Source organism: Hirundo rustica, chromosome 11 (genome assembly GCF_015227805.2).
Source record: "Hirundo rustica isolate bHirRus1 chromosome 11, bHirRus1.pri.v3, whole genome shotgun sequence".
Classification (NCBI taxonomy): Eukaryota; Metazoa; Chordata; class Aves; order Passeriformes; family Hirundinidae; genus Hirundo; species Hirundo rustica.
The window spans coordinates 12,687,495-12,715,216 of record NC_053460.1 but is presented as its reverse complement, the minus strand read 5'-3'; the positions used below and the strand labels follow the sequence as shown (position 1 = coordinate 12,715,216).

General features: G+C 44.2%; 1 protein-coding gene across 3 annotated transcripts in view; it reads right to left on the bottom strand.

The window, feature by feature from the left end:
* Nucleotides 1–27,722, bottom strand: part of ZNF423 (zinc finger protein 423) — a 226,238-nt gene that overhangs the window by 142,726 nt on the left and 55,790 nt on the right. For 2 of the 3 annotated variants that reach the window (XM_040075307.1, XM_040075308.2), the window contains 2 exons: nt 17,718–17,918; nt 13,735–13,815 (listed from right to left, as the gene is read on the bottom strand). In XM_040075307.1, the coding sequence (XP_039931241.1) occupies nt 13,735–13,815; nt 17,718–17,918 (282 nt within the window). Of the gene's footprint in view, nt 1–8,868; nt 8,926–13,734; nt 13,816–17,717; nt 17,919–27,722 lie in introns of those variants that run through there. The other variant, XM_040075313.2, reaches the window with a different exon arrangement.

Below are 27,722 nucleotides of genomic sequence, written 5' to 3'. Positions count from 1 at the left end.
AGTGTTTCAAGTGGAAGCTTCAAAACGGCCTCCAGAACCACACTCGTGTTCAAAGGAGGTGCTAGAGAACACGGCTGTGTGAAAATTGGCAATACAGATTCACTGGCAGGAACACGGAGGTTAGTTTTGGCTCAGAGGAGATCCTCCACCCTGTAGTTTGCTTTGAACAGTTTTAATGAAAAACTCAAAGTGAGATTCAGCTACAACCATCAGGTTTTATCGAAAAAATTTATTTGGTCAAAAGCAAAAGAAAAAAATTCTATTTCTGTATTTATAAAGTTGGAGGGGGTATGCAGATCTCTTTAGAAGAGACACTGTATTTTAATTATCTTTGGAAGAGAAGGTAGCTGGGAGACCCATAATTCTCTCTCACATGTGCATGCAGTCAAACAAAACAGCAATGTGGTGGAGGAGGGGGTGAATTAGTAAGTACATCATATACTGTACATTTGCAGCAGACAATCCTGTCCACTTTAATACTTCCAGAAGAAAAGTTAGTCACTCCTCCCACCTATTTGCAGCAGCATAACAAGAAAATGCTGCTCCTTTCAGCCTGAACAGAAATTTATCTGAGACAAAAAAATCTAAAGATGCCTCCAGCGGTGCTGAGGCCTGAATCATTATAGCTTTGCCTCTTGTATTTTGGAAAATCTCAAGCCTCAGCACACAAGTGGAAGGTGAAAGAGGTAAATCACAGGATGTCTTATTCTGACACGTGACAAGAGGAAGGAGAGAGAAAACCCACTTGGGGTTGGGAAATAGGAATACAAGATAAGCAGGACAGCCAGTCTCCCCTTGACAAGCCTGCCTGCCCCTCCAGGGTCTCCAAACACTTTAAAGGCAAGAGGTAGTTACAGGCCACTAGAACATTTTCCACTCAGAAGACCTTTGACTTAAAGGGAGGGTCCCCTGCACCCTAAAAAATGAAGAATATCTTGCTAACTCAGACCACCAACATTGATTTCAAGCTTTCTGCTCCCTGTAAAACAAGAGAACACATACTTAGGTTTACTCTTCCACGGACTAAACTGAAAATGTCAGAAAACAGGACAAGCTAGCTTATAAATAATTGCAAAGCCCCTCTTGAAAAGGGCTAAGAGGGAGGTGGGATGAAAGCTTCCAGCCAGGAAAGCTGTGACTGCCAAGGAGCAGAACAGAATAAGGACAAGGACAGTGTGTGATATCCCAGCTCCATCTGTACACAGAAATGAAAGGCATTGAGGAAAATATCAGTGCGGCTTATGGCAGGCATTCCCAGGTGTGGGAAAATCCTCGGGGGAAGAGCACCATCAACAGAAAATACAGCAGACCTTATAAGAGACAGCTGACGTGGCAGATCCTACAAAAGCTTGTCTGCAGTATCTGAGCGTCTTTTGTTCCCTAGCCCCATTCTTTCACCTGGCAGCTCACAGATTAAAAGACCTGAGAGATGTTCCTGTCACAGAAGACTTTTCCTCAAAAGGCTCCTAAAAGGAGGAGGGACCAGTGTAACGCAGGGTCCACTGTAGGGGATGCGTGGCAGTGGAAGCTTTACCTTTCTAATAACAACTCCCCTACTTCTCTGGAAATTCTCCCTAACCCTATCCCCTCGCTACCTGCAGAGTGATAACAAAGCCAACATTGTCCATCAAGTCTCAATCTGAAGTGACTCAGTTATTCTCAGGAGCTTTGTGCTCATTTTTTCAGCCTGGCATCCTAAGAAAACAAGGTTTATGTCATCATATTGCCTGTCATATGTCTTAACTGTTTGTCCCTTCCTATTAACTTTTGAATCACGCCGTACTGGGGATACAGGGCTATGAGGGAAATTGAGTTTCTCAGATAGAAATTGAGTTTCTCTAAGATCGGCGAACCTGCCTTTGATTGGGTAGGGCAGAGACCCCAGTTCGTGTCTGTGCTGAGAGAAAGGCTAAGAGCAGAGTCAGCACTTATCCCTGCCCGTGGGCCTGTCCCAGGCAATCAGCACACGTGTGTCACCCGGCCGGACAGCACCGCTCCTTCTGCTTCTTGTCCTGCTGGTAGGCAGAGGATGGGAAGGGGGGGATGAGAGGGCTCTGTGGGGAATGGGGTCGGGTGGAGGGCTGAGCTGCGCTTCAGTGGAGAAACACATCATCGCAAGTCTGGCCTCATACTCAAGAAAACTTATTTTCTCTGCCAAATTGCCTGTAACTTCATGACACATCATCAAGGACAAATGACAATATTTATCAAGTACTCGCTGAATCCAGAATGTAGCCACACACAAAACAGCAACTGGTTGGAGAATTCATCCATTAGAGCTGTTGCTGCAACTTTTTCTTCCCTTTTGCCTAAGCAATGGAAAAGTCATGCTGAAGTCAATTTATTTCCTAATGTCACCACTTTCTAGGTCTGCACAATTAATGCAGGGTTTCTTGAAACAAGTAGAGAGCCTGTGATGAATCAAATGTGAGCACTTGGGAAACAGCACTCCCACAAGACCGCAAGGCTTGGCTCTGGAGTCAGCTTGTGACATTGGTTACAAGCAGTTAAACACCCCAAGTGTGCTCTGCAGAGGCATTTTGCTGTATCTACTGACCAAACTATTCATTTTTAAGGAAAAGTGAAGGAACAAAAAAAAGTCCCTTTTTTGCTGTAGCACCACATGGTAAATTTCATTTGTCCCATCCTAACTGCTTCTAGTGACAGTGGAGTGTTTGTCTGAATTTTTAACAGATGTTTCTAAGTACTCTTGTCCACTTCTCTCTCCTGAGGATTTCTGCAGTGGGATAGCTCTAGATAGTAATACAAGCTATGCTTGTAAGAGGCTCTGGGGATAAATCTGTAGACATTGCATCTAGGATGGGTGTGGGTATGGGTCCAAGCCTTATGAAACTTTGTAAATATTCTCTGAAGAATAGCAAGCTGGACCGACCCTGCCTGCAGATGTTTTTGAGCTTACCAGCCCCACAGCAAAAAGCAAGAGAGCTTACAGATAACTGCAACACTCCTGAAACAGCCCAAGAACAGGACTTAAACTGAAATTTATAAAAGCAGGGGTATACTGGCGCAGAACAGAATAATGCAAAGGATGATGTGTGATGGTGTAACTCAATTTCAGTTCAAAATACCAAAGATGCTTCAAAGGGGACCAGTTGGGGCTGAGGCAGAATTTCCCAGATGTCAGCTTGCCCTTGGGAACAAGCCTGCTGGATTCACTTGACAGGTGTGAAGGTACTCAGAAGAAGTCAGTCAGAACACAAATTGCTTAAAAAAAAAGTAAAAAATCTCTGTTTGCATTTTTAAAGAAAGCGAGCATCTTGAGCTAACGCCTAGCAAGGAGGCAGTGACGTCTGCCCGAGTTTGTACACAGCCTGAAACAATCAGCTAAAGCATGCTCACGGCTGCTAGTTTACATTATCGAAATGGAACCAGAGCTATTTAATTCTAAAATGCAATCTATTAAAGCTATTGTCACTGTTTCACAGCAGCTGAAACTGTTTTTTTAAAAGGTCAGTCTACTAGCTAGAGAGTGAAAACAAGCAAGGCGGCTGTGCCAGCCCTTAAGACGTGGCCGCGTCCTGCAGTCTGGTTTTGCATTCCCTTAAATGTCGGGCAAGAAGCGGCAGCGAGGTCTCAGCGGAGCCTCCTGCGCTGCCAGCCCCGGGGACAGGCCGAGGAGGCCGCAGCCCTGCGTGGGGACACGCAGCGGGAGCCGTGGGGTGAGCGCCACGGGGCCCCGCGCTGCCCCACCGCAGCACGCTGCGCCAACGCCTTGCCGGGGCAGAGAAAGGGAGGGCTGCAGAGGACACCACTTGTTTTATCACCCCGTTCAGCTTTGTGGCCTCTGTGTCGTTCACAACAATGCCACGGCCCTCCCCCACCCCCAGAAAACCCGTAAAAACCCCAACCTAAGAACCACTTCCCCCACAAACAGCATGGCAGAGCCCCAGACACCCCCACCGCGAGCGCAGGCCTGGCATTTGCTGTCATCTTCTGTATAGGCGTTTCTGTTAACCCCTTTTGTAAGATTATTTGACTCGGTTTCAAAATTCCTCATTCTGAAAAACACTTGTTAAATATTGGCCCTGACTGCTGCACAAAGTGATAGCTTGGTAGTCATAATCCACAAGATATATTTAGCCTCACAAACTCATCATCAATGGATCTTGAAAGCATTGTAGCCAACCGACTGGAAACCACATGCAATACAAACACATAATAGAACTTTTAATGTGCAAAGAGACTAAACAAAAAGATCCTTGACCTTCTTGCTTTCCCTTGCATACCATTATCCCCAGTGAGACAGCAAATGGAATGACATGGAGAGCAACAGCTACCAACAAGCAACTTTGAAGCCAATTTCTACAGTAGTTAAGCAGTTAATGACGTTAATCAGAATGATAACTTATTAAATTCTATATTTATGCAAATAGCATTTTGGCATATCTCACGGAGACCTGAGCAGCAGAGCTTGCCAGGAAAAGGTCCCAACATCTTTTATATTTACCATTTTGGGGTTTTTAATACCGCGTAAAAGCATCTGCGATGGTCGGTACATCAGACCACACTTAAATAAAATGCTACATTCAAAAATTAATATCCATTATTCCAAGTAGATTAATGAATAAATTGTTTAATTCTTAACCTTTATGAAGCAAAGATTCATCTCTGCAGCCACATCCAATCTCTGCCATTATCTTTTTAACAAGAAGATGACTTTTCTTATAGACCTTCCTAAAAGAGGCAACAATTATTAAACAACGAAAGTAACAGGTAGCCCTCCCTCTCTCTGTGCTACAGTAGCTAGGGAATGTATGGCACAAAAATATAAAGTAACAGAGTAGTTTATGACTGACATGAAAGGACATTATCCGTGTGTAATGAGATGAATCAGAAAAACTGCAGTTTATGGTAGGCAGAATTTACAGTAATCTTAGTTTCATAAAACTAGTGTGGAAAAGTTACTGCTTTCCAAGAGAAATGGCTGGGAACTTCTTGGGTTTGGGTTGCATTTAAATTCAACAAGGATGGAAGAAGCAGGGGATTGGATGAATAGCTATGAATTGCACTTTTAATTTAATTGTTTTCAAGATGTCAAAAAGAACATCAAGATGTGCTTATGCATGTAGTTTTCCCTTTTCTTGATTATGTTGTTCAGTAGAATTAATTTCTGCACTGATTTTACCCATTCATTCAGTTCCTTCTCTATCTTTGGGAAAATGAGGTGGGAACAACTTCTGCAAAGAATGTTGTGCAAAATGAGTAATTCACGAATTGAAATTGTACCTCTGTTTTGAAAATCAATAATGTTGGTTATACACAAGCCCTAATTGTTGATTTATTTATGTAAATGGCTTGGTATCTGGATACCTTTCCTTTGTTTGTGCAAACCTCACAACACAATGTTCGAATATTTCTGGAAAAAATAATTGCCTTTTTTCTCCCCTTTGGGTACAAATTTCTGTGTTTTAAATGAATGTGCAGGTTTCCTGTTGCTGCACGAAGCCTTCATTTAAAAACACCAACTAGTTCTAGGTTTAATTAAAATGGAACCTTTTATATCACAAACTTTTTTTTACAGCACATATCTTCTTTACCTTAATGTGATTGTTGCCTATTAAGAGAAGAATATTTTTTTTAAATTAATTTAATGCAATAATTCAAAGTTTTACAGGAACTCACTTTATAGAGTGAACTTATGCAAGCACCGAAGCCTTTCCAGAGAAAACAGGATTCTCCACACCTCCCTCTGGCTTTTCTCCCTACTGAATGCCGTGGCCTTCACTCAACCAAAGGAAATGAAAGACAGACTGAGACAACAGCATCACGTGGGTGAAGGTCAGATTGATTTTCAGCTGTGTGGTGCTGTTTTATCACCCTCAGGACAAAAGTTAAGCCCTTCATTTTTTTTATGTCTGCTTTAACAGAGCAACTTTTTTTCCCCCTGAAATTTTGGTTGGGGTCCATACCACCAGAATTATCAAGGATAGCCTAATTTAAAACATTTGTGAAGATCTTCCATCCTCACAGTAAAATCCAGAGCAGCCCACACACCACAAAATTTCCATGAGTTTCCTCTATTCCCTGTGTACAAACACTGGCTCCTTGAAAGTACAGAGGTTTCTTCAGTGACATTCGCTGACAGCGAAAGCAGAGTGGGATGCAGCTGCTGGCTGTTTGCGATGATCCTGGGCACAGGAGAAGAGCAGTTGCTATCTCAAAAGGGGAAAGTTCACAAATTGTTTTCTCTCCCCATCCTCCCTTCCTTTCCTCTCCTCTCTGCTCGGAGAGGCCAAGCTCTGCGAGAGCTGAGCCTCCCGCCTGTCACTCGGCAATCCGGACATGCACGGCCAATTACTGTGGCAGCCTCTGGAAAAACAAGGAGTTTTACTAACTCTGATTGCACCTTTTCCAACTCCAATGCCACTTAGCAAAATCACTCTCCCCCAGCTTGCTGAAAGAATTGGCTTTCCTCCTTTCTCTTCTAATTGAGAGTCTCCCCAAAGTAATGATGCTATTTTCAATAGTCAATTTTAGCTAGTCATCTCTTCAAAACTGAACTGATTAACCTAAAATGAGGCATTTTGTACATCACAGATACGTATATGCATACCTAGTCACCGAGAGAAAGCATCTTCTCTCCCATTTCCAGTTTTCTGGCCAACGAAAAACTCTCTTATTTAAGCTATGAGTCAAGAAAACCCTACTCACTTTCATTTCCTTTTGTTTTAAATGTTGGGTTGAATTTGTCTTATTTTGTGTGAAGTGTGCAACAGCATCATGACTGCCTCCTAAAGATGACAGTTTATCCTCCATAAAAAGCAAGGGATACTATCTGCTTTATTTATGTGTACCATAGGCCCTGGCCCAAATCAAACCCAGTTACACTCAGTACCATTGAAACACCTTGGAATACAGTTCCTACATGAAAAACCTCTTGTAAAACAAACTGTGACAAGTGTCTGTAAGAGAGGAGGGAGCAGTGAAGGGCTGTAAGGTGACATCAAGCAGCTATCCAGGTTGGGTCTGGATGCAGTCTGAATGCAAATGAAATCATTTTCTTGGTTTTGTGAACAAAGATTTGACTAGCACGTATCTTTAGTTCATCTGAACCTAGCTGGGTCTGCCTCCAAAGCAGCACTCAGAGCAGTGTGATTTCTCCCAGCACCCCGAGGAGATCTGCTGGTCCCCAGAGGATGGTTCAAGGTAGGCTCTGCATGTGCACAGAGCTCCAAGGAAGAGCCAGCTCTGGACAATGGACAGGAGAGCAACTGCAGCTGAGAGTCAAGGAGAACCCAGTAACACAGCAAGGTGTAACTCAGATGTATAAACAGTGAATGACTCTGTTTCATGTGGGGCTGGGAAAGGGCAAATGCCAGCACAGCAACAGAGAGAAGACTGCTGGGAACAAGATGCAAAATGGGACAGTCCAGAAAGGAGCAAGCGAGGAAAAAGCCTTCGAGGAGGGACCACAGGGACACATGCACAGGCAACAGGGAGAGGAAAGCGCAGAGAGCGGCCACCCCAAGCACACAGCCAGAACGCACAAAAGCACGATCCCAAATGATGCAGAGACAGACCACAAGCTAAGTACTACCATAAATAACTGTCCTAGATGCATGTTGGATTTTTGGCTGGTTTGAGCTTGGTTGGTTGCTATGGTTGATTGATGAAGATTGAACAATGTATTTCAAACCTGCTTACGCTACTCTTGGACTATTCAATTTTGCTCAAAGAAAATAAACACAGGTGTGTGTTTTTATATTTCTGCAGACTGCAAGTTCATAAAGGGAATTTGCTTCTGTCTTTCTAAATTTTCTAATGAATAATTAGTAGATGTAGGTTTCTAAAATGACCATTTAGTATAAATTATATCAAATCTCATTTATTTTAAGAGATATCATTAAGTACAAAGTCTGCATGAGTGAACTGAGTTCACTGTAGAGGAAATGACTGGGAATTATGTTCAAAAATCTATTCAAATGTTTAATGTAACAGATTCCCTGGAGAAGAAAAAAGCAATGGGCTTCTTCAGCCTTTTCTTACGTCCTCCTCAGCAAGTGTAACAGTAATTGAGTGGAAACAAAAAGAGGTGGCTCCTCTTTCATCATTGTGGCTGAGGATGATTTTCAAGGAAGTCTAAGGAAGAGATGGACCCACATGCCAAAAAAATGATGCTTTCAAGAGGAATTTCACTCCCTTACTCCACTACTGATGTCACCAGCAGCAAAACCCACCTGGATTAAGGACCTTGGCTGTTCCACCAATTTCATGCATGTCATTAAGCAAATCGGTGCAGCCACAGTAATTTTCATCCAAAACAACTCAGGCTGTTAATGGGAAGGTCTTGGTTTCTCCCCCAAATGCTGACCTCTCGTTCCCCTCATGTTGACATAAAGCTTGTGCAGCTCCATAGGGCACCAGATCTGGGAGCTGCACAGACTAAAAATCAATCCCTTTAATTGTCAGCAATGTCAGCTACCAAAGACAACACAAACCTTTTACCAGCATAAGGCAGGAGATGGAAGGGAGAAAGGAAGCAATCCAGTAGCAGTCAAGATTTAAGCCAAATTAGAATGACAACCTTTTAATTTCATGATGATAAAAATAACAATTTCTTGTGTCAGGAAGGGGTTGCTACAATGTTTAAAGATTACAAAGTGCTTGAATGCCCAACAAAATATTTGGCGTGAACAGACCAAGTGCCTTGAAAATGCCAAATCAATTTTTCATTAGTTAAGACTATGAAAACTGCTTGTAATAAGCAAGATGTTTGAATAACATTACCTATATTTAATACATGTAATTTATTTAAATTTCTACTGAGTATGTTTTCAACAATTTTAAATTGAATATGAAATTATAAAATTTACCCTACTATTAAAAGCACCTATTAAAATTACTTACATGAAACAGCACTCAAAATGTACCCACTTGCTGCCAAAGCTTTGAAGGAAGTCAGAAGCTGCTTGGACCTCTGATGGAGGTCCTCTGATGTGCAAGCCCAGCTTGGAGAGCAACAGCCTCTCCAGCAGGTGCCGAGAAAATATTTCCCTTATTCAGTTTATTTGAGTGGTTCAGTCCAATACGCAGTTTGTTGAGAACAGAGGAACTGCTTGGCAGATGATCCCTAGTTTGCTTCTCGCCAGCCTATCGCAAAGAAAGGCGTGAGACGCCCACGGAGCGCACCGGCCCCCGGCTGAGGGTGTCCCCGGGAGGACGCGTACCTGGGTGGGTCCCTGCTGCTCCCCCAGCGCGGGGCGCGCGCTGCCGGCCGGTCCCGGGGGCCCACGCCGCCCTCCCACGCCGGCCGGCGCTCCAGGCAGGCTGAGCCCGGGCTCCCGCACCCAGGGGCCATCGGAGATGCTCCAGCCAGCGCTCCCAAAGCCGGCCAGCTGAAGAGGACCAAGCCGTGCTGGCACGTTTCCCTGAAGCCAGCCGGCACCAGGGGGTGGAGGCTGCTTTCTGGCTTCCCCGAGCCTGGAGCACAGTTAATAACATGCCAGCTGTATCTGCAGACAAGCCAAGTTTAATGAGGCTACAACAAAAGCATTCAAATATGCACTACAGAACTTCTGTGGGGATTTTTTTCTACAGCTTGTTTTTAAAAAAATGAAAGATAGGAATTCTTTACAATGTTTGTACACACACTTCCTTCGTTTTTAATTGATTTTTTTTTTTAAATTATATGCTGCAAATTCAAAGAAATCAACATTAGAAAGACTTGTTTAATCCCACTACTTCCAACAGCAAAATTGTGTTGTGTGATGAGTGCTTGAAATGCACTGCTGGTTGCTTTTTTCTTAATAAACATTGAAGTCTTAATTGTTTTTCCCCTACATGGCCAGACACCATCTTTCTGTCTGCCAGGTCTTCACACTAGGACAAGTCCTATCCCTCGCCTCCTGCCCGGGAGCCAGGACAGACACAGGAACGTGACCACATCTCTGGCACAAGTGATGGAGGAGATATCTGACCCCTTCACTCTCCTACCAGCCATGCCTCACCACATCCCTCTCTTACTCTGGGCCGAGGTACACGAGGTATCGAGAAGAGGATTGCAAACAGGGATTTAGAGACAGGAGGGAGCAGCAAAAGAAGCCTGCTCGGGCATGAGGGGATGGAGAAGGTGGCAAATGGGCAACTGCTCATTGTCTCCTTCACCAGAAGAACCGGAGTATCAAATGAAAGCAGGTGACAAAAGTGAACAAAAGGTGATGCTTTTCCCCAATGTGTAGTTGAACTCTGGGTCCCCACCACAGGAAAAGCTAACTGCACTTCAAAATGGAAATTCATGAAAGAAGATTATCTGAATAATTTAAATAAAAAGCACAACAGAGTGCTCAGATAAGTTTGCTGACAGCTAGGAAAACATTCTGGGGAATGGGATCATCAATGGGACCATCAGGCTGGCTCAGTATGGCCATTCTTATATGAAGAGTACTTACCCAATTGTCTTCGATGGGATAGGGGAAGAAATCAGGAAAAAACCCCAAACTCTCAATGCATCTCTTTTTCACTTACACATGCAGTCTGAAGAGCTCAATGGCTCTGAATCTGCCAAGGCTGTTGATAGGGCCATCAGTTTTGTCCCTCAACAACCCACAGGAAGGCAATGTGTGCCCTCCAGCAGCATCCTAGCCAGAAATAACCCATGCTTTTGTCCACCTGAGACAGGACAACCTCAGCACATCCTCCATTCAGCTCTCTAAGGCTTTATTAAAGGCCACTTTGTAACAAACACATGACTCTCTATTGTAGTCTCCAGGCTATCCTCACTGCAGTTCTGAATTGAGTTTCATATACTGGGTTTTGTCTACGACCCTCTGAATGCTGGGACCTGCAGGAAGGGATCCTCCTTCCTGCAGACACAGCTGCTCTTGTAGCTCTCACCAGGCTCCAGCCTGCGAAGGAACTCTATGAAACCCTTCCCTCCTCTTTTTTTTTTTTTTTTTTTTTTTCTTTTTTTTTTTTTTTTTTTTTTTTTTTTTTTTTTTAAATCAAACCCATTTATTATTTACTCAGATTTCTGTATGCTAAGAAAAAAACCTGCCCTATATAGACCCCCACAGTCCTCCTTCTGCTGGCCATGGCAATGGATTGCCCTTGCAAACAAATTTGAAGCAGGAGGAGAAGGGGAGGTGGAGCTCTGGCACCCTGATGCCTCTGAATCGCTGCATGAGGCCTGAGCTGCTGCAGGGGGATCTGGGCAGGCTGCAGCTCCCAAATGCAGCTCCTGCAGCTCACAGGAGCTCCCATGGCCAGCACCCAGCACAGCTCTTGCTTCTCAGCTTTTGGGGTGCTTTGGTCTCTCTGTGCATCTCTTCATTGCTGATGCAGTGAAGAAGAGACTGGCTTCTCAGCCAGCCAGGGGCAACCTGCTCAAGATAGCCAAAGGACAATTTTCCTTTAGGAGCCTCATTTTAAACATGCACCCACTTTCTCTTTTATCCACTTCCGTGCATACCTGTGCTTACTTTGCAGACTACTTTTTTGAACTAGATAAAAGCAGATAAAAGAACTCAATTAAAGCAGCAAGAATGAAACAGTCCCTTGCCAATACAAGCAGGCTAACTTGTCATCCTCAGCTCCTCACTGGGCCATATGTTTAAAAATGACAAGGAAAATGGTCTTCCTGCGTGAAAAACATATGCTGCTTGAGGAAAGACATCATCATTGCTAAGAAATTTTGTGCAGCCTCAGAATGCATAGCTGGGCCATCCAGAGCGACTGCCGGCTACGTGGGGGCTGAGAAAGGGGTGGAGAGAGCTCGTTACCTCCCTCCTGCCAGGGGTTTTGGTAACACGCGACCAAGCCGCCCGCAGCCGCGCTGGCAGCGCTCCTATCTGCACACGCAGTGCCTGGTGCTGCCTCCCTCGCCGCCGTCCCCAGGGGGACCGGCACAAAGGTGGCCGTGGTGATTTGCAGGGGATGGCGCCCGGCGCACTGGCACGCTCTTATCAGCGAGCGCACTGCCCGGCCCCGCGGATCTGCCCTGGGCTCACCGCCGGCCCCGCTCCGGGACGCCCTCCGTGAGGCCGCAAAGCAAATCCCCAGCTGGGCGTTTATGGCGAGCAGGCATTGTTTGAAATTCGCACGTCCCCCCGCCATAAATCCTTACAGGCGCCGGCAGGCCCGCAAAATCCAGGAGAGCCGGAGAAAGAAGCGCCGAGGCTCAGCCCCGGCGAGACCTCGCCGCGCCGAGGGGCCGAGCGCAGGGCCGCGTGCCCGGGCTCTCACCTACCTTTGCGTGCGGATGACCTCCGGCCCGACGGGTAAGCAGCGCTGCTGGGGAGCACGGCACGCCGCACAACTTTGTCAAACGCGCGCAGGAGGCGACGCGCTGCACCGGAGCGCGTTCGCCACGTGCGGGGGCAGAGCCGGCGCCGGTGCCTCAGCACACGCGGCACGGGATGCGCCGCGGAACCTCGGCGTGGCCGGGGTGCCGTAAAGCCCCGTTTGAGGTGAAATTTGCAACTGTGCTTCTGTTTGTCTTCAGATCTCCATTCAGATGTGGGAATGCGCTTTCTGTTCTACACGAGAAATACGTATTTCACTGAGCACCTGCACAGCAAGCCAGTCAGCACAGCTCCTTAGCAGCACACTGATTTCCTGGCACGGACAAACAGAAGTCCTTGAAAAAGCCTCTTTTCAGGCTGGCTGGGAACCTCCAGGTAAACTCAAACATCACCTGTGTGGTGACAGCAGCCAGGGGAGCCAGACCCCAGACCACCCAGCCGTGTGAACCCCTGCAACAATGCGGGGTTTCAGAGCTCTCGGCACGGAGGGAGGGCACAAACACTGACTGCAGGGAGATGTGCAGCACCTGGGCGCTGTGGCCAAGGCGGCTGCCGAGCCCTGGGGAGCCCTGTGCTGTCCCTGCACCTGGACAGGGGACATCTGAGACAAACTAAGGACAGGAGCCTGCGCTTGCAGCCCTCCAAGTGATTGACAATAAAAACACTGCCCCGGTGCCCATTTTCAGATCTAGACAGCAAGAACTGAGGACTCCAGGGAAAATCCGTGTTTTTTACAGTTTGTGGTATTATTGAGCTTTTCTGGTGCCAATTTTAAAACACTGCTATGACCTCTGGAAAGAGGGGAAACTGCATTTCAGCACGACAACGCAGAAAAGAACAAAAAAAGGAAACTTGTTATTTTTTTAAGCTTGAAACACTAGTCAGGTTAAGAGAAAGGAGCAGAATTCTGGCAAGGACAAGAGCACTCAGACTGAACCACAACACAGTAATTAGGGCCAGTAGGTCATTAGACACACAGCTGTATAAACTAGGTGTATAATTAAGTTTCCACACTGCTTTTTCACAACTGTATTTCCATTTCTTTTGTGGAGGAAAATCAGTAATTCATTAATTTAAAGATGTAACAACTGCAGCAGCAAAAAGAGAGAAAAATATCTGACTTGCCAATCAGGTGCAACCAAAGATTACAATTTGGGGAAGGGCTAATTTTGGAAATGTATATAAGACATCTCTCTTTGTCAGTGGGAAGTAAAAAGTGCCACCTGACATAAACATTCATGAGACATCGTCACTTGTTGACAAGCTGCTGTATACGTGTTTCTGGATAAGCATCCCGCAAATAGGGTTGCATGGCAATTATAATTTTTATAGCAGGTGAAATATAAGAAAATGCAAAATTATACACTAGCATGAAACAGTTACAGTACCTCTTTTCAAATGTAAGCCTCGTGTACAAGTTACAGGGCATTTAAAAGGAGCAACTGCAAGACTTTAATTATAAACTAGTTCCTACCGTACAGTAGTTTAGAAAAATCAGCTGCTTCCAAGCTGGCAATATCCATATATAGCTCTGCTGCTGTTTGAAACAGACAACCTGTAAAGTTATCAACAACAGAAGAGGACCTCATGAAATGCTCAGAGACCCAGCCAAAGCCTATCTCTGTTCCTTTCATTGATGTGTTAATTTGCTTTAAAACACTCAACATTCACTTGAGAATCTGAAGAAACAACTTTACCTGAGACTCTTCTGACCCATGAGGAGAAAGGGGTGGAGGAAGCAAAACAAAACCACAATAAAATACTGGAGCTAAACCCAGACTAATGCAGGTGGATGAAACACACAAGCCAAATGACAAAGCTTGTGACTTTTCTAGCCACTTTTTGTCAGACAGCAAACCACCTGCCACCAGACAACAATATATCACAGAATAGTTGTTTGATGTAGGGAGCCTCTGGTGCTTGTTGTAGGACACAGTAAGTTGTAAATCCACATGTAGTTCTTTACTCTTGTCACTAAAGCTATAAGACAGCATCATGCTACACCTACACTGTAACAGCAGCATGCAGAAACACATACAAAAAAGGCTGCACATGTTGCCAATGGAACTCTCTAGTTTAGGGGATATGGGATACCAGTGATATTTAAAGTAATTTTAAAAGCTTAACACATCCAGTGTATACACTAGGTGTTTTTTATTTGTTCTCAGAGTATTTTTCAAGATGCTGTTGTTTAAGGAAAGAGTTTAGGGCACTGTTTCCAGGACTGCTGCAGGAGTGCTCGTGTGTGGGGGCAGGCTAGGAAACAAGGGAAGACAGGAGCCAATAAGGAAATGTGATGTTGTTTTGGTACAAGCTGCCCTCATTTAGGCCCTTTTTAGATCCCCATAGACGCTGGGAACCTACAACCTGCAATCACAGACATCAATCATGAGCAAAAGGTATAAAAGGCACCTAATTCTGCCAGAAGGAGAACATCTCTACTACGCTGACATCAAAAGGAATGCCATGCACCTATGCTACCAGAGATGTCTAGATTTCATCAGTGTTTTGTCCTCAAAGAAACAAGTCTGAAATACATGAAAAAGCAAGGGGGGGAATGGCTGTTTGTTACTTCCTTACATGTCAAAGCAGCTGCGTTCAAACTGTATTATAACTTCAGCACGCTGTAATGAATTTCTAAGGGATTCCTGTGAAATAGATGGTTTATCCTGTTCTTTGCAGTGATCTCTTGTAATCCTGCAACGCTCCTGAGCTACAATACCTTCCTAACTTCAGTATCCCAAAGGAAGTCATTAGTTATGTTGTATTATCAGCCTGGTGATATTATCACTACAAATATTACCTGTATTGATCTGGAGCCATGTAGACATGACTGAAAGCCCTGCTTCAGATTAAGACATGAAAATCTAGCTTGCCAAGAGGTCAGGCACTGAATTACACCCTCAGGTGTGTCAGGCAGGTATCACAGGGAAAAGGAGTGCAGGGTAACTAAGGACACAGGCAAATAACTCTTTTTTTAGGGTGAAATCCTTAAATATAACACATTTTCTAATGCGGTCCTTCGGTTTTCACCCAGGTGGTGCAAATCTTTTTAGATGAGCTGAACAAAGATACACATTTTGCATGCTTTCCTCAAAAATCCTCATGATTATCAGATCATGCAACAAACTGGTGTATCTGAAAGGGTTGGTTTTTTCCTCAAAGTAAGGTATGTGACTATCAAGCAATATTCCAGATGGACTTCATGGAAACATTCTCATTCCAAAATATATGAGGGCAATCTTGCTATTTACTTTAAACGACTTCAGGACACTAGATTAAACTAAATAGAAAACAGACACTCTTGTTCTGGAACAAGGATTATCCTCACATGGATACAATTAGCACTTATTTCATGTATATGCAGATAGTTATATGGTGCCTTTTTGGGACAAAATATCTTTGTAAATCATCCGCACATGTGAAGACAGTAAAAGAAGACATAATTATGCTACCTGCAATCAAGAATAGCAATGGGAATACTGTCAAATTACTTTGATATATCCCAAAAATATAATTTATTTTTCTTAGCCTCACTAAGAGAATACTACACTGAGGATAAATAAATAAATAAATAAATAAATAAATAAATAAATAAAAATGGAACGCAAACAAAAAAAACCCCAAAAACCTGAAGTGTGAAAACACTGACTGAATTTACATGAATAGAATCTCTAGGCTGCTATGTTTTAATGCAGATTTGCCTCTGGAAAAAAAAAAAAAATTGCTCCTTTCCATAGCACTGCTGTCACCTGTCATAACCCTACATTCCTGCTCTGGAGTCCCCATCAGCAGCGCCCGCTCCCCTCTGCCAGTTGTGCCATTACAGCTGTTTGGGGAACACACAGCAAACCAAGCCCAAGCAGACATTTGGGCTAAAGAGAGCCTCCTTTTGTGGGGCTCACTCCCAGCACCACAAGCAGCTGTCCCAGCACAAGTGAGGAGATCGGGCAGTGATGGAGCAGCGGCCACCCAGGGCGCTTCTTCCTTGCAAAGGACCGATGTCCACATGGGCTGTGCACTTCGCCTTCCAGTTTGGAAAACAAGGGGTTTTCTGAATAGAAAGTTACATTTTCTTGCTTACTCCCCTGCAGAGTGCCATGTGCAGAAGTCTCAGGCCAGTGCCGTGCTGTCAGCTGGCTGGGAAATTAACCCTGCAAGAAGCGGCCTTTCGATTTTACGCACTTCCAAGTTTGCAGCCCGCGTAGGGCTTAAATGAGAGTGCAGAGCGAGGAGCCCTGGGGGCAGGCTTAGGACTGCAATCCCTATCTAAGTGCAAGCATGGGAAAAGCCCCAACATCCCGGTGTCCTTCCTCCCAGCAAGCAGATGGGAACAAGAGTGGGGAGTCCTCACCTCTGCAAGCCAGAATGAGACAAGGGAGGGTGCTCTTGGGGTGGGAGTCAGACCAAGCCAAAGCCTCCACCTGACCCTTGCTCTATTTCCATCCCTTGTATTCTTTCTTGGCTGATCATTTTACTTAAGCCCGAGAAGGCGAGCAGAAAACATAGACTAATTACAAAACAAATTAAGTGGCCAGGAGGAATATGCACTCAGGGGAAAGATGATGGGATGCTGCTGCTCCAGAGGAGAAACTAACCCTTCTGCCAGCCTTGACCTACTCATCTGCCATAACAGCAGCTGCCTAAAAATAATTTAGATGAGTGTGGAGGAAGACATGATGGCAGAGTATTCAACTCTGGGAAGGTGAAAGATAAGAATCCCTGATTTAAATACATATGATCATATTCTTCACTCCCCCTCCTAAGATTTTATTTAATCTTTGGTAAAATCTGCAAAGCTTTTTCCTACCCCTGTAAATCGGCTTAGCGTGCTCGGCTGAGTACCTGCTGCTACCGCCGGCCATGCACAGGAAGCCCTGGAAAAGCAAGGTACGTTGCAATTGTTCACACCAGTGGTCTGAGCTTGTTCTTACTTTACAGAAAGTAAAATCAAGATCAGCGTAGGCTGATGCCATCCTCACTTCCATAAAATTCAAAAGGCAATGTAATAATAACCTAGGGAGAATGCTGTATTTTTAGGGTGGGATTACAGAACTCTCTCTATGAATTTTAATCTCAGGAACCATCATGTTCTTTTAGGGGTTCAGAGGCCTTTTTTCCTGGGAGTTTTGCACACTTCAGTAATTTAACTTTTTTAATTCTTCCTACGTTTGGAGAGAGAGGGAAAAATACCTGCCTGAAACTTTTAGCATTAAAAAAACCCCACAACATTTTTGTCTAACGTAATTACTGACAGATTCCAATTGGAAAGCTGTTGCTTTTATTTTAATTTTATTAAAGGAGTGAACAAAGGCTGCCCAAGGCACCACAATAAAATTACATTAACTGTAAAATTACATTATTAATTCTTTAATCTCACTTGAGGCCTCAAGCTGTTGCTATGTCCAATTACCCAGCTAACCACCTGTCAGAACTGTAAAGCTAGTTTAACATTACCTCCAGGACAGTTGTGTGCCCTGTGTTCAGTCAGGTCTGCCAGTGAATCGAAGTCCTGCTGACAGTTATCGCAGGTGTAAATTGACTCATCCTCCATGTCTTCATCTTCCTCATTTCTCTCTTCCTGGCTCGTCACACTGTTCCTCTCTTCCAGGGCCCGGCTGTCCTTCGCTTCGCTCTCCAGCTCTCCTCCCAGGCCACCTGCCAACAGCAAGAACATCCTATAAGTTTGAGAGGTCTGAAAAACAAGAGCTTTAAGAAGGATGTTGCGCTTATTAAGATACATTTAATTACAGCCGCTCTCACATTATTCCCGACACCTTTCATTATATTAATGTGGGTTTTATATCATGTGGTGCAACAATTCTCAACTGTATTCTCTGCTGCTTAGTGCGAATCCTGCAAACACTCTCTCCTAATCTTCTCTGGTGGGTGTATAGCGGGAGCCTCTAACTCTGTCATATAAAGTTGTTAGTGTTTTATCACTTAACCAGATTCTCAAAGCTTTAAAAATTGGCAAGATTAATTACAGCCCGCAAAGAAAAGGCATGTGCTGAATTTTAATTCTCAGTGCTCTTCTCTTCCCACCGCCCCCAAGCCCCAATATTAGTAACAACAAGCAAAAAAAAAAATGCTCTAGCTGAATATCCCAAAGCACACACATACCCCAGGACATGAGAGGTCTTGCTGAACTAATGAGAGGCACTTGGTTGGGCAGATGAGCCTGACATTGTGCTGACCTAGCTGAGAGCAGACACAGTGCATCTGACCTTCAGGTCTCCATGATATTTTTTATCTTGGTCTGTGACCAGAGTGTGGGCTAGCACATAAATCTTTGCCAGCCCCGCCAAGTTTTTATCTGCATTTGTGCACGGGGAGACTGAGCTCTCTGACAGCCCCAAAACTCCCCAGTGTGGGGGACAGAGCAGCCCAGGGCCGTGCAGGTGGCAGCTGGCTCTCCACTGGCCATGGGGTGGGTGGCAGGACAGCTGCTCACTCCTCCCAGGACACCCTCAGTGGCCTTTGTGAGAGATAAGCTTGCAGCCACATCCTCCTGCCTCCAGGACACTCCCTTGGCCACAGTGGACACCCAGATGTGCCTGAAGCCAGTCCATGCAGCACTGCAGACAACCCTTGCTTCAGCTCTCTGGAGAGGCCACAGAGCTGAAAATTCCCCTCCCTTTTGCCCTCTCAGCTGGGAAGCATCCACTAGGCACACTAGCCATGGTGGCCAGGCTTTGGTGACCACCTGAAACAGAGCTGCCTCCGCCTCTTCTGCACACAGGCTCCCCAACAGAGGGGATACAGCCCCAGGTGCCACACCTGCACCATTTCACCTGCCTCCACAAGCACTCATGCTCCTAATACATCTTATCAGTATGATGGGAACACTTGGGAAGTCATTCAGAGTGAAACTGAACCACAGACTCTGCCAGCAGAAGAGATCCTTGCACACTGGCTGACCCCAAAAGCCCAGGAGCTGCTCTCAGCCAGGTAGGAGGGAGATGCCAGCTTGTTGGTTTGGGATGTGTTTGGGTTTTAAGCCATTAAGGAAGGAACAGCAAATAGAGAGATGAATTGTTTCTAAAATCAGACCAGTGCCAGAAAGATTAAGGATAACCAATGTTGAGAACATGAAGCAAAGCTGAAAATAAAATTTATTCAAGATGAAAACTGGTTACCACAAGCACTGCAATTCAGACACACACACTGCTAGAGTTCTGCTACCACTATCCAGCCAGAGCACATTTCATACCATCTTCTGCTCTGCGCATGGTAACATAAATCAACTGGTGTAAAACACTCTGCAGCTTTCCATGGAGCACTCGTAACATGACGTACCCTTCCAGTTGCAGTGGAAATATTAAAAATCAGTGCCTGAGTTGGTGTGTCACAGCCTCCCTCTTAGCAGTTAACTGATCTGCACATTTTCAGATTCTTTTACTGCTAAATTATACATACCTTTCTACTACAAAATTTCCATTAAGGGCGAGATATAATATTCATCTTAACAAATCAGATATGCCACTTACACAGCAGTAATGAATTTAAGGATTTAGTTATAAAAAGTATCACTCACTAAGCACTCCTTATTGTAAGTCATCATATAGACTATGTTTATTCAATAAAATGCCACTAGCTGAACCTCATGCTTTATAGACTCTTCCTTAAATAAAAATGTCTTCTAATGAAAAAAAACCACAATTCTTGTTCTCTTATATTACTGCTTCACCAAAGAATAAGTCATTTTTAGACCTATGCAGGCTTTACTTTATTTCACACATCATTTAACATATATATTCAAATTATCACTTACATTTTGTCATATTTACTTGGCACACCTTTATACAGTGTCTCATTCCAGACTGCAATCACAAACATTTTAGCTCATTCAATATTTTTAAAGCCTATGTCCTGCAGACTTGATAGTTAATAAATCAGAATTTCAACTCTCCAGTTTTATGACAGAAACCTATAAAAGAGTCCAAGTATAAAAATGTAACCTAAAGAATTGGCACCTGAGTCCATGCTGCCTGCTGACAGAGGCCTCGGGAAGCACTTCTGAACCGACTTTGCCACAATCTGAAGAAGAAAGCTTTTAGGTAACTTTGGGGAGCTTTAAGAGACCCTCACTAACATTTCTTAGCAGAAATGCTGTCTTTTGAGAGTTAACCTAAAGACCAGCTGATCTGGTGAGTACACTGTGACAAATTCATCCTTGGTTTTACTCCAATACTTCGTGGCTACACCAGGGATAAAGCTGCTCGACCGAGTCCAACAATAACAAATAATTTAGCACACTGCTTTAGGAAAAATAAATTGTACAATGTGAGATAAGAAAATAGATTCCCCACTGCAAAGCAAAATTCCAGAAACATTTTTTAATTCCCTGTTGAATGGGAAATCTGATCCTCTAGGCAACTTCTTAAAAACGTCGTTGCTTGACAGAGTTGTATGTCAAATAACACAAGAAAGAAGCTCGCAAAAACTATTTAGCAAATGCAACGCTGCTTTACAATGGGATTTTTTTTCTGGTTTTGGCGAGTTGAAGGGATTGTACATGTCTGCCACACCTCTGTTACTGTCCTTCAAACAAAATGGTCTTCAGATTCCTCTGCTGAGAGCTGCGCACTTCGTGCTTGCCTTGCGAACACCGAACACTGCTGAGAAAAATCTGTGGTGTTCCTTGGCTTTTTGACCACGGGCAGCCCTGGGGAGGCACTCGCTCCTCACCCAGGGGAGCAAAACAAGCAGGGCACTGATGGGAATGGGTGGTCCAGCCAGCAAGGAAAAGCTTCAAAGGCAGCCCAGCTGCTCCCGCAATGAGCTCAGTTTCCCTGATGAGGACAGCAGGCCACGAGCATTCCTCGGGAGCTCGTTTCTGCACAGCTCTGCTGCAGCAGTTCGCAAATTTAACCTGCAATTTTCCTGCTGGCAAGAACTGCAGGAGCACTTCGCCTGTGGGCGCAAGCACGCTGCCAGAGGGGTTTGGGTCACCACAGGAGGACAAGGTGTTGCTGGCACCACGAGCAGGGGTGGCTTCGGAGCTGGGCTCGGCTCTGAGAGGACACGTCTGTGCACCACCAGGCAAAGGGGCTTCTTGGTTACCAGAGCCAGCAGGACCTTTTGCAGTCTCCAAAGATCAGTGGCTGCCTTGTGGCACCAAGCACACATAGACACATTTACTGCCACAGCTAATTTTTAAGATTCTATTTGTAAGCCTTGGATTTTAGTGAGCTTAATTCAATAGTAAGCAATTTCTATCTAGATTGCTTTAAAAATTCGCTATAATCACAGTTACCAGCCTGGAGGAATTTGTGCACCAAACACCACTGCGAGGACGCACAGCTCACACCGGTGTGGCGTGCTCAGCACACGGCCGTGGCAAACGCCAGCAGAAGGGAACTGCTGGCAGCACCAGGATAAATGATCAGCATAAATGATCACTATTCAGTTCCAAAGAGGGGGCAACACTTTGGTGTTATGAGTAATTTTTAAGTGACCCTGCCATATCTAATGATGGTTCTAACAATCTTCCTTTACGAGTAAGACAAGATACAATTTGTGAGACCAGTCTTAAAAGTATACCTTGTTATTCAAAATGTCGGGAAATGGGATGGAGGGACATTTTTGTTTTTCTTCTCTTTTTTGCCCCCCCCTTTTGTCCCCTGTAGCACAGTGGAACGTCTGCAGGGCTTTACACAAGAAGAATATTTTACCCTATGACCTAAACAATCTGGCCAACAGTCAGGAATATGTTATTCTAATTGCCACTAAAGTTAATGTTGTTAATGACCCTTGGTTTTTTCTATACAAGCCAGCTTATGCTCTAGAATGTTACTATTTCAAAGGAGACACAGCAAGAACTGCGAGTGTTCCTGCCTGACCTGGTGGTCCAAGGAATGTGGCAAACTTGGCAAAGCTGGAAAAGTGAACTCCCAAAGGCCCAGTTTGAAAGTTGCAGTCAGTAGAAAAGCCTTCTGAGCTGCGTTCAAAACAGCTCTGTTACAGGAACAACGCACTCCTAAAGCCAAATATTTGAAAACAGATTACGTGTACCACGTTCAGCTCGGGCCTCGCTCAAGTCAGGAGATTTCCCTTGCTTCAGTCAGCCTGGGACAGACAGCCCTGCCAGCAGGCTGGGACTGTGCTTGGAGCTCAGCGTGGCACAGCCTCAGCCAGGAGCACAGCGCCAGCCCAGCCACGGCAAACTGCCTCGGGGACAGGAGTGCAGGCACAGCGAGGCCAGAGCCACGCTGGAAAGATGCTGATGCCCACCTACAACTTCCACGGAAACACCTGGAAATGGGCAACAACTTGCAACACATGGGCCAGAAAAACTGAAAGAAACCAACCTCAGCTTGTTTTTTCATGTGTGGAATCAATTATGGACAGTTTAGATTTTTATTCTGTCAACACAATCCAGGGTAGGCAAGCCTTTCTATCTTCAAGCCAGTAAATTTCCTGGGGCTTTTTTAAAAAAAATTTTTTTTAGCCTATGGACTTTTTGAAGCTGGGATTTATTTTAAATCTAGGGCTGCTCATAGGAACATTTAGTGCAGGGTCATGCCTGGCTTTAAATAGGTCCAGTTATGGGGCTTTTCAGCAGGCACCCACTGATGCAGTGCTAGGCAGCACCTTCTATCCCAGCAACTTTGCCACACAGAGCTAAGGCTGCAAAGTCACACTCTGCAAAGCACCACATAAACATCTACTCACACATGGACATGCACTGCCCAGATCTGGCAGCTGGAAGGCAAAATGTAAAATGAAGAGTGGGAAAGAGGCATCTCTTCAATCTTCACCTCAGTCCAAACTAAAACAAACAAAGGGCTACAGTTATTTCTAGAAGTTTTCCTGAGATGCAGGACAAGTGATAAAAGTACATGGCACTGAAGAAATAAAAGCTAATTGCTGGAAGAGTGATGGGTGCTGGCAAACAACTGACACCTCCTGGGGCTTGGCAGAGCCCTGCAGTGCCCACCCAGGGGTGCAGCCTTCCTGCCCCGCGGCCGCAGGGCTACCCCTGCGAGACAAAAGGAAAGGAAATTTCATCCATAATTAGGAAGTGAGAACAAAAGAGACAAATGACTTAAAGGAAAAGCCTAATCTAAACGTTTGTTAGTGAATGTTTTGTTCAGCGTCAAATGCCAAATCAGTGTGGGGGAGGTTTCTACTTTTATGTGGTTTGTTACATTTTAGTGTTGTCTTTAGCTCTGTAACGTAGAAAGGGAATCCAAAGTTCTCTGTACTTGCGATCAAAGAATGAACAAATGCCAAAAAAGTCACTAGTGTTTCAGTAATTAAATCACAAACTTAAACTGAAATCTTCATCATAGGATGAAGTCTTGCCTTTGCTGGGTACTCCCGCTCTGTGACTCCTCAGCATTTCAAAATGTGTCTTTTTCTAAACACTTCCATTTTGAACAGAGATATGTGTGCGTGCTACCTCTCGATGGGCCAGGGCCCTCCTGTGAGCCGCTGTAACCTCTGCAACCAAAGCCACACAAAGCTGCCAAAAATTGGCTCCAGCCAAGCAAACCAGGTCAGAAAGCATGGATTGCATCCCAGCCCCAGGACCAGGAGCAGGTATCAAAGGCAGCTCGTTCCACACATCAAATCATCACTATGTGTATCAAAGGCAAGCAGGTTTGGTCCTCCATCATGCAGTGCAGCATACATCTTTCGCATGGTGTCAAACCACATGTGGTAAAGAAAAAAGGTGCCTAGCTGAAAAACAAAGAGCCAGAAAGGAATAATGCATGGAACACTACAGTCTGTTCATGCAATGGTAAATCACGTGGGATGACTACATGACAGGGCAAGCGAGCAAAGTGCAGGCACACAATCCCGCTGACACTCAGTCACCGCGCAATGCTTCTCTCAGGCTGAAGAGATGCACACATCAGATCTTGCCTTCCCTCAACAAGAGGAAAGAAACAGTCATAATACCAAAAAAATTATTTGATCCAGCATGTAGTTAATGGTGTTGGCCTCCTAAGACTTACAACTTAATAAAATTGATCTCGCTGCAGTACTGTAATGAAGAACAGTAGGATAAGGCTACCCTCGAACCATGAAAATTGCATATTGTTACCTCCTCGTGCCCTCCTAGGGCTCTGGCCGCTGCAGCCTCTGCGAGCTGTCATTTGTCTGGCTCTGACAGCAGCCTCCACCAACAAGCAGCAATGGTGGCTGCAAGAGCTTCTTTTGGAAAGGCAGGGGAAGAGGGAGAGTGTTCAGTGCTGGCTATCTCTGCATAACAACCCACGGGATAAAGCACAGATTACACCAGTAACACTACTTTATGTGAAGGGTGTTAACAATAAAATATACAAAAGTCAGAGATTTTAGGAAGCTCACAGGATAACATTTCACAACAGAGCCTTATTACACTCCAATATGTATCAAATCATAGTAATTCGTAAGTGAATGGACAGTTCTCAGCATTCTTCAACTTGGCAAAGAAAAACTAACTTGGCAGGGTACAGCACCTCCTTCTATTTCTGCTGGTACACACACTCTCAGAGAAAGGGGTTCCAAGCACCCCAGGAATAACTGGTGCCAGCACCAACACAGCACCTGCTTCTGCTGGCCCTGCACCACTCACAGAACTGGTGCTGACAGCCCTGCACATCCCACAGCTGCCTCTCAGCAGCCCTCTCCTAGCTTACTTACACCAACACTTCTCAGGGAAAATGTCCATCTTCCTTCAGATAGAATGCAATTTTCTCAAGTCAGCAGCAGGTTTAAGGAAACCTCAAGTGTCCACTGGGAGTTTAAAGCCATGGGAAGTGGCAGGAACACGCAGCAGAGGACTGGCAGCTCATTGCACGTTCCTTTGCTGTACCAGGCACAGATATCACACACAGAATGGGTAACACACGAAAACCTCTAGCCCTGCAGTGCCTTGCTTCCACCTGAGCCCGCCTATATCTCTACATTGTTATCTCTGCTATAGAGATGCACCAGACCCATATTTAGAGATATGTATGTATGGTATAATTGCCCTGTTTTATCCAGTGAAAGCAAGACTCAGCCATCTTTGCCTCCATGCAAATCCAACCCTGCTGCTGGGCTGTGTGCAGCAACTCCCAGAACAATGTCTATACAGCCAGTCCTGGCTCCAGGCTCTCCAGAGCAGTGTAACCGTGTACACCCAGCATCTAACATGAAACCCACTGGCTTTGCTCGCTCCGTGATTCTTACACATCCCACTCACATACACAAACTCACCCCACAACCCTGGTTTTCTTGGATCAAGACTTCCATAGGATCCTTTAGTCAACATACTAGAGGAAACCTTTTAATAAATGCTGCTAATTTTTTTATTGATCAAACTGTGAGCCATTTAATTTTCCATTATAGCAGAAATCTCCTATAGGAGCATTTAGATTGAGTTTCTTTATTCTGTTTCTAGAAGCATGTCACTTTTCATTATTGCTTAAAAATTAGAAAGCAGCTTCTCTGTTCTTTATGGCTTTTTAAAGTTTAGTTACTGAAGGGTTATTAAACTTGGAAAATATACAGACAGGCATAATGTGATGAATAAGTTCCTCACTGTCTCTAACCAACTTTAACATTAGCTTTTTTTATAATTTTTAAGGTTTATTTTCACTGAAAGGCTGCCTGTAATTATTACTCATGTTCTCCCCAAACACTTATGTTACTAAAGTGTGAAATGTCTTCTAACACAAAGACAGTTCTCTGGGAAGTAATTACGAAAATGCATTCAGGGGCAATAATTTTATATTAACTGTCAGCAGCATACATCTTCTGAAAAGGCACTTGTTATGAAGGAATTATTTGTGCAGAATTTGAAGGCACTGAAGGCGAAGGAAAATTGCAGAAACACATTAAACTGAAACTCCAGCTCTCTCATCAAGGGTCAGTTTATGTTTAAATCATTACCTTGAAGGCAACCCCACACCTTCCAAAGAGTCTATTAGAAAGACAATTTCAATTTATGCACAAATTGGACACAGTCGCCAGTTTTTGGAGTGGAACAATTTACACCCCCTTTATAAGGAAATTTCTGAGCAGCTAATCGAAAGAGAGATGTCTGAAAATTATGGACTTCTATTAACCTTTCACTGATGACACTAAAAATACTTGCTACTGATTTATGGGTAGTAACAAAAATAGTGGCCTCAAAACTGACCAAGCACATTAAAAAGATATCTGTGTCTATAATGTCTGCAAGAAAAGATTTAACGAGTATTTCACAGTAACTTTTAGCCTACAGGCCAATCCCTCAGTCCTTAGGAAGGTGAAATAACTCAGCGAAAGGTTTTTTAAAAGTGAAACCCAGCAACAGTAATTAAGCATCACATCATATTAAAAGTGTTTAAAAAAAAAAAAAATCAAATAAGCACAACCAAACAGTAAATTTTCCTCTTAATCGGGGCTGCAGGTAATGTTTCAGCCTTTCTAGTGCTTTTACTAAAATGATTTAGATGTTACTATGCTATGTGACAAATGTACTTACACGCCGAAAAGCGGACAAAGAGCTCAGTTATTATTATTTATTTGCATGCAAGCAGCAGTGGGATTGTACTTTATAGTGTTAACAGCACATAGTGTTTATCAGCTCTTTGGTGTTTGGCAGCCAGTTTAACAGGATAAATATGGGATGTAAACACTTTCCGACACAAAAAGCATTGTAAGTGAATTTTAGGGAGCGGAGCAGTCCTGAGTGTGCAAAGTGTTCGTTTGGAACCGTGCCCAGCTACTGACCATGGTCACCCTCAGGGTGCTCTCCCCAGGCCAGGGACAGACACTATCCCCCCTGCGAGGAGAGCAGCACCCCCTTTTGCACTGGGGCCTCCTCCTTGGAAAGGACGGGCTCAAAACCCCGTAGAAATCTGCTCTGTGCGTCTATGTGGCGTCCAAATCAGAAAATATGTTTGCACCCTAACTGCTCGACAGTCATCTGCAGAAGACTTTATCCACTTACTCAGGATTTGTGATTGCCATGCCACACATTATCTGCCTCTGAAAAAGGATGCTTCTGTCCACTTCCAGATTCCAAAGGTGCATCTGAATGGGAGTAACTGCCACCTTCAGTTCCAATAACGAGTTTCAAATCAAACCAGATCTAAAATCCATTTTAGATGCATGCATTCTAGATATAAACTTAATTTATATGCACAAAGAAATCAGAATGCAGCAAGTATTAACTTCAGAGTGAAGTGCATTTCATTATTAAAATATGCTTTTCACTCTTCCACATACAACTGCTAAGTAATATTGACCACTGTACTCTAATAAATACATGTCAGTTCTCAGAAGAAAAATGGCACTTAAACTTTATTTAGGTATACAAATGTTTTAATAAAACTCAACTCATTGTTTTTCAAGTTTTTGTTGAAGAAAGGTGTTCTGTTTCCAGCAGTTCTATGGAATTCCACTCACAGCCAACATGGGACTTCTTAATCACATTTTAATCCATAAGCATGACAAACCTTTTCCTTTCTTTGAGGAAATGGTGTGAACGATTTTCTT